At 38.9% G+C, this 14624-nt stretch overlaps 1 protein-coding gene and 2 long non-coding RNA genes across 3 annotated transcripts in view; 2 read left to right on the top strand and 1 right to left on the bottom strand.

The window, feature by feature from the left end:
* LOC143276458 (uncharacterized) overlaps nt 1-14624 on the bottom strand; it is a 471243-nt gene that overhangs the window by 410078 nt on the left and 46541 nt on the right. The window lies entirely within an intron of this gene.
* On the top strand, nt 345-3885 carry LOC143276583 (uncharacterized). Its single transcript, XR_013053594.1, has 4 exons — nt 345-434; nt 709-1115; nt 2917-3171; nt 3725-3885. It is a non-coding gene; the product is annotated as an uncharacterized LOC143276583 (long non-coding RNA).
* On the top strand, nt 4076-4372 carry LOC143276584 (uncharacterized). Its single transcript, XM_076581182.1, has one exon. It carries the CDS (start codon nt 4076-4078, stop codon nt 4304-4306), a length of 231 nt encoding a protein of 76 aa, XP_076437297.1. The 3' UTR covers nt 4307-4372.

The following is a 14624-nucleotide window of genomic DNA, read 5'->3' as shown; positions in this document are numbered from 1 at the left end:
TCCTGACGCTATTTTTGTCACTCTACTGGATCACATATGACAACTCTGTGGCATATATTGTATTTTGTGACCATTACAGTTTGGGCGATTTCTTTTATTGTTTATCGCAAAATATTTAGATCGAAGCCCTAACCGCATGAATGTAATTAGTGAAAATACTCTTTGAGGAATGTTTTACGTACTGTGCACAAACATTCTTGTTTACTTCGTATTCCGTTTTCTGAAACAATATAAATCGTTTTTTCCATTGGCTAAATATGACGTCAATTGTCTTCTTCTAAACTTAGCAATGCTGTCAAATCTAAGCAGTTTCATTGGATAAGAGGAACTAAGATTCTAAAATTAGAACAGGATATTGCACCACTTAATAAAACTGCTGAGCTCCAGCAGTCGGAAAGCACAAATGTAGAGAAAGGAAGAAAGAACAAGAACAGGTAGGTCTCATGCCTTTAACTATTTCCAGTTACGATAATGATGGGCCAGTGATTCAAATTTTGTGACAACAAACTTCTGTTAGACCAGTTTAAAATGCTAAACATGGAATCTTGTCTTTGTACGTGACAACATTCACGTTGATCTGTTATCTCGTAGATTTGTGTCGTCTATTTCATCATCTTGTGCTTTTGTAGAGGCGTAGCCTGACAGCTTACATGTAAAGATTCAAGTGAATCAAAATTCATAATGTAATATTCTAGTTTCTTTTTTCAGCAGGTAAGAGGGACACCGTCGGAGCGTTTGGCTTTCAAAGCCTACAGGCCGCGAGTGGAAAATCCAAAGAAACAAGACAACACGGACCAAGACCCGGAACCGTCCAAACCAACTACGCAACCGAACAACCTTAAAAGAGGAATCGGCGACCCAACCACGATAGAACCCAGGGGTTTAACTCAGCGATTGGATTTGAGCACGATGTTTGAGGGAGAGAACGATTTTGGATTTGTACCAGGCGGTAGTGACGAGGTGTTTGGCGACGGTGTCCCCACCTCACTGGACGAGCTGGTCGACTGGCTGGATATCGCGGGGGAAAACGCGCAGCAGGATAAAACGGCAGGCCCCCACGGCATCCAGCCTTACACTACGTTCTCTACGGATGACGAGTGGCCTATTTAACACAGGTAAGTTGTTAATTTTTTGAGAAAGGAATCAGAATCGTTAGTTTTAAAAATGTCGGATATGATCGATCACAATGGCGGTCTCGATTGATAAGTGACCACGTCAGTTGTTTTTTGTCCTCGGATAGCATTCTCGTGAGAATTTATTTTCGAGATTATATCTAGACAGAAAGAAATTATTGTGTGTTTTGTTGTGTTGTGAGTTAAATGAGCTGTTATCGCGCCGATTCAGCATAAGTTGATGTTAATTGTTGAAGTTGGTCGAATCGTGTTGTGGAATGTTTTCCCGTTGTCGTCAGGCCGTCACGTGGGTGGTGTTATCTCCCATGTGACCCCGAACTGGGTTAATCCGCGAAGCATGGCGAAGGTCGCCAAATGATGTCGTTACTGTCTATTTTTAGCCACCGGCCGCATGCGCAGTTGGTCGAAGGGGGTGTGGCTTCTAAGTTTCAGAGGATTTCATCACTGATTGCAATCGCCAGTATATTTAATTAATTTTTTTTTTAGCTTAACTTGAATTGGTCCACATCATTAAAGCCTTCAGTCCAACAACAGGAATTACAGAGAATATACTTCACTAATTTGGACACATTTGTCTTCTTGTTGTTTTTTCTGTTAGTGGTAAAAAAGATATAGTGAATCATTTTATTTCAGCAAAGGCATGTCTTCACAGTATTCAGTATCACCTTTGATGGTTGTTTTCCCAGACATAATCATTTACAGCATAAAAGTGATCTACAGACAAACTTGAAAACAAAAGAGTAACTTGAGGTGACTTTCAGATTGGATTTTTAAAAGGTATTGAATAAAATGTGCTTTTTGATTTTTTGGGGGGTTTTTTTTTGGATTTTTTTTTTTTTCCAGTTATGCTGAAAAAAATTGATTAAAAAAAATTATGATTAAAAAATGATTCAGTGTTTACAGACAAGTAAAGAGCTGTCACACCACATTTCAACTGCATATTTTTTGCATATTTTGGACTTCTATTCTCATTTATTTTTGTTCATCTGTCATGATAATCAGAAAAGCATATTTTCACATTTCATGATATGAATTTATGAAATATAGAAAAGTAAAATCACACAGATATTGATTACAAACAGAAGGATTAATGATCTGATTATCCAATTCCAATGATTTATTTCCCTAGGTTTAATATCCATAGCAGTAACGCATTGCACATGTTCTTTTACTCTTCTTCAGTCTTTTATTCAGAACATCAAGGTGTCTTGTGTTTTTTCATCACAAAGCATAACACATATTTAGAATATATATATTATCGTGTCTTTTATTCAGTACATCAAGGTGTCTTGTGTTTTTTCATCACAAAGCATAACACATATTTAGAATATATATATTATCATGTCTTTTATTCAGAACATCAAGGTGTCTTGTGTTTTTTCATCACAAAGCATAACACATATTTAGAATATATATATTATCATGTCTTTTATTCAGTACATCAAGGTGTCTTGTGTTTTTTCATCACAAAGCATAACACATATTCAGAATATATGTTATCATGTACATGCAAAGTGACTCTACTGATGTCGTCATGGGAAGAAGGGAAGTAACTCTGGAAGGCTGAACATTCACACAGTTTACCCAAAAGTTTTCTATAATCTCCAGACCATTTTCTCAGTTTTAGGCGGCTTATAAATAGGATTGTTTTGGATACTATTTCATGACTTGAACCAGCACTTTCTGACTGGCTTTTCCACCAGGCTCTGAAGTGCTTAATCCAACAGAGGGTTATAATAGTTTTTTGGGGTTTTTTTTTTTCTTTCTGTCTTTGCAAAAACAGGTGTTGCTGGTGACTCGGCCGAGTTCACCAGCGACACTTCTGCCTCCGCTGCCCCTGCCACCCTGCCCGGGCCGTCCATGTCGATGAACAAGGTTCGTAGGTCACGACGACTTCCTGGCCGAGACCTGGGACACCACGGACTTCGACATGGACATGTTCAGTGACCTGGGGGGTGGCATCGGTGCGGGGGACTTTGACCCGCTCGGCGATGCCAGCCTGGACAGCTTCACCGACCTCTCCGCTTTTCTGTCGGAGGTCAGGGAGCGAAAAGATTATAGAAAGAGAGAGAGAGAAAAATTAATGAGAGATAGTGGTTGGGGGACGGGGTGGGGGGGGGGGGAGGCGCTTGTCTGTTGTAATGAATAGTCAGGGAATGAAAAGATTGTGTAGAGAGAGAGAGAAAAAAATTAACAAGACTAAGAAATAGAGAGGGGGTTGGGGTAGTTGTAATGAATATATTTTCATTAGGGTTTAGACTATGTTTTGTTGTGGGTTTTGTTTGGTTCTTCAGGTTTTTAGGGTCTTTCTTTTTTTCTTTTTTTGTCTCTCTTTTTGTAAGGTCTGTCTTTTGCTAGGCAGAGTCGGGATATGCCTTGAGACCTGCCTCATCAGAGAGCTCTTGGAATTCGAGTAACAGGAATCATGTACATCCATAATTGGCACACACACACACACACACACACCCACACACACACACACAAGTTTAATGCAGAAAATCATATGCACATGCATATTTACAGCATTTTGTTTGTTGTAGCTTTTTGTTTTTTCATTAAAAGGTGATCAACGGGTTTTTGTTTTTCAACAGAACACATTCTTGGATCAGTTGAACGAGGAAGAACCAGCCCCAGTCTTCGAGACGGCCAAAAATGCCACGGCGACAGCAACGGCGACGACAACGTCCCGCAAGAGGACCTTTGACGAAATGGAGGCTGGATCCTCTCAGACCTGGATCAGCTGACCGCCAGCATTGGTCTGACACCGTTAGTGTCGCCAAACCTCGACCACGACTACTCGTGCAAGCGGCCAAGAGTGTCTACTGCGACGGAGGAGCCCTCAGTCGATGAAGTCTTCCTCGCCCCCCCTGCTCCTGTCATCACCGCCCCGACCTTGACCCTGACCCCGACCCTGACCCCTGAGCCCACTCCTTCCACCTCCTATGTCAGTCATCGACCCACCAGTGGAGGACAGGTCCCGCAGCAGACGGGAGAAGAACAACGTGGCCTCCAAGCGCTCGCGAGAGATCCGCAAGCAGAAGTTTGCCGGCATGGAAGAAGAGGCGGAGCGCCTGATTGTCGACAACGCTCGCTTGGAAAAGCGTGTGGCCGAGCTGGAAAGGCTCGCCAAACAGATGAAGGAAATCCTTGTGGCCAAGATGGCTGGAAAGTGACTTGACTGACGTCTCTTACAAGCCCGGTACAGTTGTGAGATCATAGAGGGAGAGAAAAAAAAAGAAGAGAAAACCCTCTTTGAACAGATGGTTCAGATATTCTGAATCAAAAGGTCGTACATGCATGGATCAAGTGACCCATGGACATGGGACACTGTTGGAGTACGACGGGTGTGGCTTGAAACAAGAGACCGAGAGAACAGTTCTGTCGTGAACTTGTCAGGGTGATGCCTTTCTTGTTTGGAAGCAAAGAAACTGTTAAACTCTTTTTAACAGCATGGTCGGAGGCTTGGAGGATCATCCCGAACCAAAAGACAGACGTGTAAAGTCGGAACGTTTTCACTTTTCATCAGCCATAATGCAGAAAGATTTCTGATTGTTTCATTTGTTTGGAAGAGCGCTGTCCTATTGATAGCTTGTAAATATAGAAATGCCATCCAGCTGTGTTTCTCTCATCTGTTGAGGACTTGTGGTCGTGTAAACATAGATGAGTGTCCAGTGATTCAAATTTTACAAGGGTTGAGTTATCATGTAACATCATATTTTCTATCAAGAGTATTGTTCAGAAGTACGCTATGGTATGAAAGAGTGTTCAGCAGAAGTAAATTGTGCTTTGTTGAAATGTTAAGTGAAACATCAAGAGATTCTCATTGCAGGATTTGGTCAAATGAGTGCTCAGGAAAATGAGAAATCATCTCTTCAGATTCAGTACATACATGTCATTGTCGATGTCAATTGTTTTAATTGAGCTGTTGATCAAGGCACTCAGTCAACTGGCAATCTCTTTTAGCATTGCAGATTTTATTCTGGATATAAAAGGAAAAATAGATCTTCATAGATATTAGTTCTACAGTTTTGCAGTTTAAAAAAAAAAAAGTATAAGAACTCTTTTTAATGTAACATCTTTGCATTCTGAATAGTATTTTTCTCCAGGAATACAAAATTTACAAACTTTATATTTTGAACAGATCACTCAACGTGATAACAAGGAGAAAATATAATATTAATAGATAGAAATCAGCATATTATGTGAAATTGTCCAGATTGTTGCTCAGTATTTATTTTTGCAGACACTGAGATATTTCCTTTTGTCAGATCCATTAGGTTAGATTCAGTTTTTAGCATGCAAAATTATTGGTTCGGAATTAGAAACAGCTTGGAAACGAATTCCAACTGTAGTTTACAAGGAATATATCTCAGTGTCTAGAAAGAAGTAAGACTGGAGGTGGGACAGTTAAGGTCATGGAATAAAGCTTCATTTGTTTGTGTGAAATCCTGTGTAGATGCACGGACTTTCTTCAAATTCTTTCATGTAATTAAAATAAGCAACGTTCAGGGAGAGAGATAACACATGATGAAGTCAAGCTGCCCTTAAACAGTTGACAGTAATATCATGAAACAGAGCAAACTTAAGATGGCTGGCTATCAAGATTCAAATATGGGATTTCCCTTGACAGATGTTTTGAATATCAAGCAAATTCTTCACCACCTTTATTTCTTTATTTTCATCTGATACTGCATCAATACAGGCAAGGATTTTTGTGATCATAATTGAATAGCATCATTCAAGATTAAAACTGTGCAGCCAAAAAAAAAACCCAAGATTCTCATGCTATAAAATTCCTGTTCCATCATTCGTGAGATTTATTCCATGACCTTGAAATTATGTGTTGACTGTGTGTTCGTCTTTGTTCGTCTGAAACATCTTGATGTTTGTGAGTTGGATGGAAATTGCTCACAATACACAGAACTCCTCACTCTAATTAAAAAGAGGGGAAACCAAGAATGAAATGAATTTCAACAGATTATGAAAACAATCTGTCAGTTTTGTTATTGAAAGTTTTGGGGAGCTAGAACTTGAAAGCGAAAATCAGAATGACTGAGGCTTTTTTGTGTGTTACTTGTGGTCAGTTTGTGAAATGTTTGTGTTTGTCGACTTTACTACTTACTTCATGTTCCTGGATTTGATCCAGTTTTTCTTCTCTCCCTGAGTGGCCTTCATCTGTTTTGGTGACTCAGGTATGCATGAAAACACTGTCAGTCAAGCAGACACATGTTGTTTTGTTTTATTTATTTATTAATTCTAATTTAACACAGCTGTTTAAAACTTTCCAGGCAAGCAGAAACAATCATGCACACAATCTTTTGCTTTTCATCAGTTTTTTTTTTTTTTAAGGAAGTGGATATTTCATAATGTTATAAGACAGATTTCGTCAGAATTTGTTTTGCTTTTTCTGTGCACGTATGGACTTAACATGTTTAAAAAACAAAAGGTATTATATCAGCTGTCAACTTTTTGGTAGCAGGATCTGTTGTAGGTTCAGCATACTTTTGGTGTTATGCGTTACTGAAATGTTGTGAATAGATTCAGTGCAGCCCAATGAAAGAAAGTGGGCACAATAAGGAATTTGCGTTCCTCCACAAGTCATTCCTAGACTAATTCATTTCAAATAGATTATGTTCATTCATTTTTTTTGTCGTCATTTTTATCGCAGCACAATGGCAACAAAGACAAAACTGGATTTCATATCATTTAAAAACAGATTTTTTTTTTTTTAATGTGTTTCATCACCATTTCTATCAGAAGCAGCACAAATCTGCATAGACTGGGTACAGATGCTCATGAACATGTTTATGAATAATGCTCACAGTAGCGCATCCACATATGAACACACACACACACACACACACACACACACACACACACACACATGTTGGCAATGACAACAGGATCAAAGATAATGTGAAGGTCATAAAAGTTAAATCCCTACACACATGTGAGCTCACTACAAAGACATAAAGAACAGTAAATTATCTTTTAAAAAACAACAACAGGTGCCACTATCACGGAATCATTGTTCTCAAAAATGTTGTTTTATAACATACATTTATGTACACGTTTTGTTGACTGTACTTGTTGAAGGAAAGAAAGTAAGTGAAATTTACTTTCTTTTTCTTTTCTTCTTTTTTTTTATTTTTTTTTTTTATACATATTATATATAATTATATCGTTTACCTATTTCCTTGTTTATTTTGTTGTTTACACAGTTTATTATTTACATATTTAAAGTGAAAAAAAGGTTATGACATTTCTGTTTATTAATATTTTTTGTTATTGTTTATAACATTTATTTATTTGTTTATTGCTTACGTGTTGATCAATATATATTTGTTATTTTTTTTATATGCTGTATTTATTTCCCTTGTTGTTATATTTATCTGATTAGTGTTGGTGTGAAAGGTGTTTGTTGAATAATTTATTGTCACAGTAGATGCATCAGTGGCAAATTGATTATTTAACAGTGGGTTAGTATGAGCCATTACCCATGATGATAGTATTGAGGGTAAAGGGTAAAGAAATGTGATTAATGACAGCATGTTTTCAACCAGGTCTCTGTGTAAATTTACCCTTTTTATATATTATTGTATGTATACACATTTGCAGATTCGTACACTGTTAGTGTTGACAGCAAATTGTACACAACCATAGAGTTGTATGTACAACAACAAAAAATGTATTAGAGAAGAAAAAAAACCAAATAAGAGAAAAAAAGAAACAAATAAAGTTTAAAAAAAGATATTTCGTATACACGTGTGATCCTCTGTGCGTGTGTATGTGTGTGTGTGTTCTCTCTCTCTCTCTCTCTCTCTCTCTCTCTCCGTGTGTCTCTCTCTGTCTCTCTCTCTGTCTTCCCATTCTCAATTGGTAAAAGTTCAGTTCTTAAAATATACTATAATGGTATGGAATTTTGAATGGAAACATTGAATGAAAAAATTTTTTTTTTATCTAAAACTAAACTAAACGTTAACTCTTACTAATAGACTATTCCCATGGATTGAGATTATGTGATGGCCTAGCGGGAACGCTTCCACCTAGGAAGCGAGAGAATCTGGGCGCACGGATTTGAACCCCACACTTGCCAGTATTTTCTCCCCTTCCGTTGGGTGGTCTGGTCCCATGCTGAAGTCCCATGTGTAATAAGCACTTCGCACATGTAAAACAACCCACGGCAACAAAGGGGATTTCCAAGGCAAAAACATGTTGAACAAGATGGGCAAGGCCTACAAGACTTACTTGTGATAAATTAAGTCCCCTAGCATTAATTACAGAGTAATTTCCCTTTTTTACTATCTGCACCAAAACGTTTGCAAAATAAATAAAAATTCCATGCTTAGCAAAAGAAGTTCCTGTTTGAACAAAAAATGATAATAATGACTCCTCTTGTTGTTGTGTCAGAATAAGAGGTCAAAGTGCCAAGTTTAGAGAATACAAAAAATATAAATATAACAGTAAACGCAGTTTGCATATAATTAGGCTTCTTTTTTAATTTTTTTGTGCCCATCCCAGAGGTGCAATATTATTTTAAACAAGATGACTGGAAAGAACTGAATTTTTTCCTATTTTTATGCCAAATTTGGTGTCAACTGACAAAGTATTTGCAGAGAAAATGTCAATGTTAAAAGTTTACCACGGACACACACACACACACACACACACAGACAACCGAACACCAGGTTAAAACATAGACTCACTTTGTTTACACAAGTGAGTCAAAAATCTGTTGGGACAAAAAGTAATAGAATACAATGCAGTACAGAGCAATACATTAGAATACAATGCAAACAGATAATGTTGGATTAGGATTTATCTTTTTAAAGCATGATAACTGCATTGTTGAACGCAGTCAGTATGTGTCTGTATCTTCACTGCCATCATTCCCTCGGGAATAAGGAACAATTCTTTCACTCAATCTTGTTTAAAGTGGAAGATTAAGGCCACTGACGCAAATCAGGTGGTTACTGATAGTTTCAGTTTGTGTAACACCATCAAGCTACCTTTCACTGAGTTCTTGATCGATAGTCGTTTCCTTTATTGGATGGAATCCGATTGTGTTCTGTGTTTCGTCATTTTCCCTAAATCCAAAATGATTATCAGTATCATATTAAATCCTGTTATTGCTTTATGGTACTCTGCTTTTTGGGGGGTAACTTCAGAAAAATGACAGTTTTACACATGCACGCATGCACACATACACACACACACACACACACACACACACATATGCGCACGCATGCACGCACGCACACACACACACACACACACACACACTGTGTGAACAACTGAAGCTTTACACTGGAAAGCGTCTGTGTGTTTGTGTGTAAAAAAATAAACGCTAACCACCTGGGTTTTTTTTTTTCTGATGCTTGTTAGAGGATCTGTATGTACCAGGCCTGTAGAGTCACGCACACGTCAGTCATACTAACATGCAAGCACACACCTGTACGTCTACACGCATGCACACATGCGCTGGTGCGCATGCACGTGCTTGTACACACACACACACACACATTCATTTCAAGGGAGAAGATTTGTTTAAACACCCCCACCCACCCCACTCAAAAGAGAAGAAGAAAAACAACAACCTACAAACAAACAAAAACCAACCAAATAATACACATTTGATTTAATCTCATGGAACTGCTGTTCAGTTTGTTTATTCATAAACATGATTTTGACTACCCGTCTTTTTTTTATCTTCTTTTTTTTTCTTTTCTTTTTTTTTTTTTTTCATTTATCTATCTATTCATTTTTTATGATGGGATTGGAGGCATCTGAAAGTCAGGGGTGATCATTAATTTACCCAATGAAATGGGTAGTCTCGCTTTTTCATGTTTGAAAAAAATAGTGATGAATAACGGCTAAAAATAGTGAGACATATCTTATGAATAAAAAAAAAAGAAAAAAAAAGACAACATCATTCATCATTTCGTATCAATTTGGCTAAAACATTTCCACAACAAATTTTGAAAGCATAGACACCTTTGGAATCTTTGAACAGGCTTGAAGAATTTCCACTGCCTGATCAGAGAATAAAGGGGACATGAGTACAATGGTAACTTGGGACCCCAAAAATTCAATCTGTTGGTATGATTGACATTTCAAATCGTGGGCTGTTAGCCAGGCGTGCAAAAATACTTTCCTTAGAAAGTGTTTTTTATTTCCCCCGGGGTATAGTTTGTTCATTGCACTTTGAGAACAACGAACTTTGCAGTCGCCTTACTGTATACGCAACGATAAGTCATAAATTTTTTTTATGGTAAAGGTATGGTATCCTTGCCAAAGAAAACCAACGAAATGACAGTTCTTCTTTCTGTTACACGATCAACATCGACTTGTTGATGACACTGTCGTGGTTTGATGCATGCTGGGTATTTTCATGTCACCATAACCCACCGACATGGATTACAGGATCTTCTGTGTGTGTAGTATACACACCAAGGGGGTTCAGGCACGAGCATGTCTGCACATGTTGACGTGGACGATCGAAAACATCTCCACCATGCAAGAAGGCACCGTTAACGAGATTCGAACCTGGGACCCTCAGATAGAAAGTCTAACGCTTCAACAACTTGGCTGTTGACTTGAAATCCCTCATGATCTTTTCTGTCTCTCTCTATATATATACAAGTTCATTTTGCCAAATGGTAACTGCACAGTCAAACGTGACAAAGGCATAAGTCCCTCTTATCTTGTTGCGTTCAGTGACACCTGCAGAACGTGTTGCACTGTTATACCGTCGGTGACAGGACGAAGAACAGGTTCCACACAATCAACTAATGACTGCTCCTGTAAGTGTAAGTGTACACAAGTGTCAGGAGAGATCTGTGTGTGTGTGTGTGTGTGTGTGTGTGAGGAGGTGGGAGTGCGGGGGGAGGTGGGGTAGAGGATGAGGTATGTGAGTATATGCATGCCTACACTGTGGGAGCAACAGGATATTGGAACGTATATATGTGTGTGTGTGTGTGTGTATCTTTGTATATATGTGTGTGGGGTTGGGGGTGGGAGATATGGGCGTATGTGTGTGTGCTTGTACAAGTAAGTGTTCATCTCTGTGAGTGTGTGTTAGTGTGTGTGAGTGTGTGTGTGTGTGTGTGTGTGTGTGCCGTGGAAGCTGCGATACGTAGACTAGAAATGAGTGTGTGGAGGAGGGGGGTAGAGGAGCGTAGACTAGAAATGAGTGTGTGGAGGAGGGGGTAGAGGAGGTGCAAGGTAATGTGTGTGTGTGTGTGTGTGTGTGTTGGAGCTCATGTACGTTTATATGTATTTGACTGTGCTTTCATATCTGTGAAACTGCATGTTTGGTGGATTTCTGTTGTGCATGTGTGGGTGTGGGTGTGAATGTGTGTCTTCATGTTTTACATTTATTCGCTTATTTATCACCATTGTTGTCTTTTTTTTTTTTTTTTTAAATCATTTTATTAGTATTACTATTATTATTACTACTACCTTTTTCTATATTATAATTATTATTCATTTATTTATTTATTTATTTATGTAAGCTTATCTATTATTTATTCCCCTGTTGTTGTTTTTTGTTGGTTTTTTTTTTGTTTTGTTTTTTTGTTTTTCTCAAGGCCTGACTAAGCGCGTTGGGTTACGCTGCTGGTCAGGCATCTGCTTGGCAGATGTGGTGTAGCGTATATGGTTTGTCCGAACGCAGTGACGCCTCCTTGAGCAACTGAAACTGAAACTGCTCCTGCACATTGGCCAGATTCGTTCCAAAGAGTGACACCCAGCTTGGCAATCTGTAATGGGGTTCTTACAGAAGACGTGGATCTGGTCAGAATCTGCATGAATCTGGACATGGTTGCACCAGCTGTAGTGAGTTGATTGGGGACATGAGTGTCAACTGTTTTTGAGTATTGGCTCTACGAAATCGTTTGCTTAAACATGGCTGGAGCTGTGAGGGCTAATACTGAAGGCCAGGTCGATGAAGGATAAGCGTCACTGAGTACCGGTGTCTGGGCCTGGTTTTCGGAGTTTCTTGCTACGTTTTGATTGGCCATTATTATACTTTGAATGTCTTTGCCAGGTCCAAATCGTAACTCCTGTAAATTACTATTGTCTTGCAGGAGTGAGGAATCATTGACGTTATCGGGAAGATTTGGTTTCTGGCAGCAAGCTGTTACTTTAAAGTCCATTGTAGCAGACTGCAGTTTCAAGTTTAAGGACATAACCTTCAGACTTTGTACGGGTTTTACGAAAATGCCGAATTTCATACTTTTCTCAGTGTGAGCCTTGCTTTGCTTGTTCATTAATCTTTTGTCTGTCCCGAAATCGTTTTTGTTGTGAATTATGCAGAATTTGTGTTTCCAAGCTTCTGAAGATGATTCCAAAGAAAGGCGGCTTTGAATATAAAACTGGTTTGACCATACGTTTTAGTTCGAGCAGGGGGATCCTAAGCACACAAGTGTCAGAAGAAGAGCGGAGTTGGCGTCAGGGTAGGTAAAAATGACTGAGATCAGAAAGATACTGTGAATGAGGAACCTTAATGGACTTGAAGCAAAGAAAGACGGCTTTGTAAATAATTTTTTATTGTACTATGAGATAGTATAAAACAAGACCGAGATGAGCTCTTTTTTCACAAGTTTAGTCTTTTAGCAAAATCATTTAAGATTCGCTACCCAAAATTATGCTTTTTCAAAAATAATGGGAGAAAACTAGAAACAGAGCTCACTGATCCTGAACTGTGCAACACGTATTCATTTAAAGTTACACTAATCGCAGTAACGGTTGTATCTTTACGTGTATATAAAATATTCATAAATTGATAAGAAAAGATATTGAAGTACGTTGCTCCGTTTCCATAACTGAACGTTTTTGAATCTTTTTTTTTTATGACATAACAAAAATGAAGGATTCTTTTACGTGTTAAATGCACGGCAAAAAAATGTTGTAAAAAGTAATTGTTTCAGCATGGGAGGCTACTGTCTCTCACTTCGTTCTCGTCCATACATTGGCATCGGAGAGGTGGTCGAGGGTGTTGTAGGGGGTGGGTGGGGGTGGTGGGCTGAGTAGAGGTGCAGGTTGGGATGTGTGTGTGTGTGTGTGTGTGTGTGTGTGTGTGTGTGATCGTATTACTTTTAGTTACTACACTGTGAATTATTATATACTCTTTTTTTTTTTTTTGTTATTGTTGCTGCTGCAACGGATAACCTTCATCATTTACATTATTCAGAAATATACTACTGATGTTTTTGTTTTTCTCCACAATGTGAATAACTGAACTCCAGGGACGCCGGGAATTTTGTGGATGACTCGATGGATGAATTGTCGGCGATAATTGCACTGACTCGGTGATCGAGTATTGCTTTGTTGATGAGCATTGTTAGAAAGTATAATTAAAAGTTAGTTTTGACTTATGTTCGGTCTTCAATGATCTTTTGGCCACGCCATCTTGTCCTTGACATTTAAGTAACTACTAGGGTGTGAATAGCGCTTAAAAGAGAGAGAGAGAGAGAGAGAGAGAGAGAGATTAATTGAATCAATGAATTTTATTTTCTGAGAAAGTAAGACAATGCTTTTTTTCCCCTATCCAGCCCTCAGGAGGGGAAACAGTAACATGGTATAAAGGGGGAGGGGGGATCATTATATCAGTACAGCATGCACATTATATATAATCAGGGATACATGGATGGTAATTCAATGATGCCATTTTACAACACTACATAGTTCAGTAGACTGAGGAGAATGAGAGATAGAGAGAGAGAAAGAATGAATGAATGAAGCTGAATGAATGAATGAATGAATCTTTGTTTTCCAACGGCGAAGATATTAGCACTTTGGCCTACTTACATATCTGCCGTTGTTCTAAGAGACACACAAACATATACGCAAATAAATGTTTTATACTGAATACATGTATAATTTACAAGTATAACACAGTGTAAGAGAGACAGACAGACAGAGATAGAGAGAGAGACAGACAGACAGAGAGAGAGAGAGAGAAAGACAGACCGTGGCAGACAGACAGAGATAGATACAGTAGATAGATAGATAGATAGAGAGACAGACAGACAGACAAACAGTCAGACAGAGAGCAAAAATCTTCTTGTCAGGACCTCTCCGGAAGCACTCTCAGGGAATCATCCCGACCGGCACAGTCAGTTCCAGCCCGTCATTTACTGCTACTTTGATCCGTTGACTCTGCTCAGAAGGTGAGTGACGGGCGCAATAGCCGAGTGGTTAAGGCGTTGAACTTTCAATCTGAGGGTCCCGGGTTCGAATCTCGGTAACGGCGCCTGGAGATTGTTTCCGACCTCGATCCCCCAGGTCAACATATGTACAGACCTGCTTGTGCCTGAACCCCCTTCGTGTGTATACACAAGCAGAAGATCAAACACGCACGTTAAAGATCATCAGTATAATCCATGTCAGCCGTTCGGTGGAAACCAGCCGGAAAGGACCATCGTCAGGTAAGCGGCTACCGAATCCTAATCATGCAAAACAGCTGGAAAGCTCATGGAACGCACAATA

The sequence above is a fragment of the Babylonia areolata genome, chromosome 32 (assembly GCF_041734735.1).
Source record: "Babylonia areolata isolate BAREFJ2019XMU chromosome 32, ASM4173473v1, whole genome shotgun sequence".
Lineage (NCBI taxonomy): Eukaryota > Metazoa > Mollusca > Gastropoda > Neogastropoda > Buccinidae > Babylonia > Babylonia areolata.
This window is presented reverse-complemented; position numbering and strand designations above follow the sequence as displayed.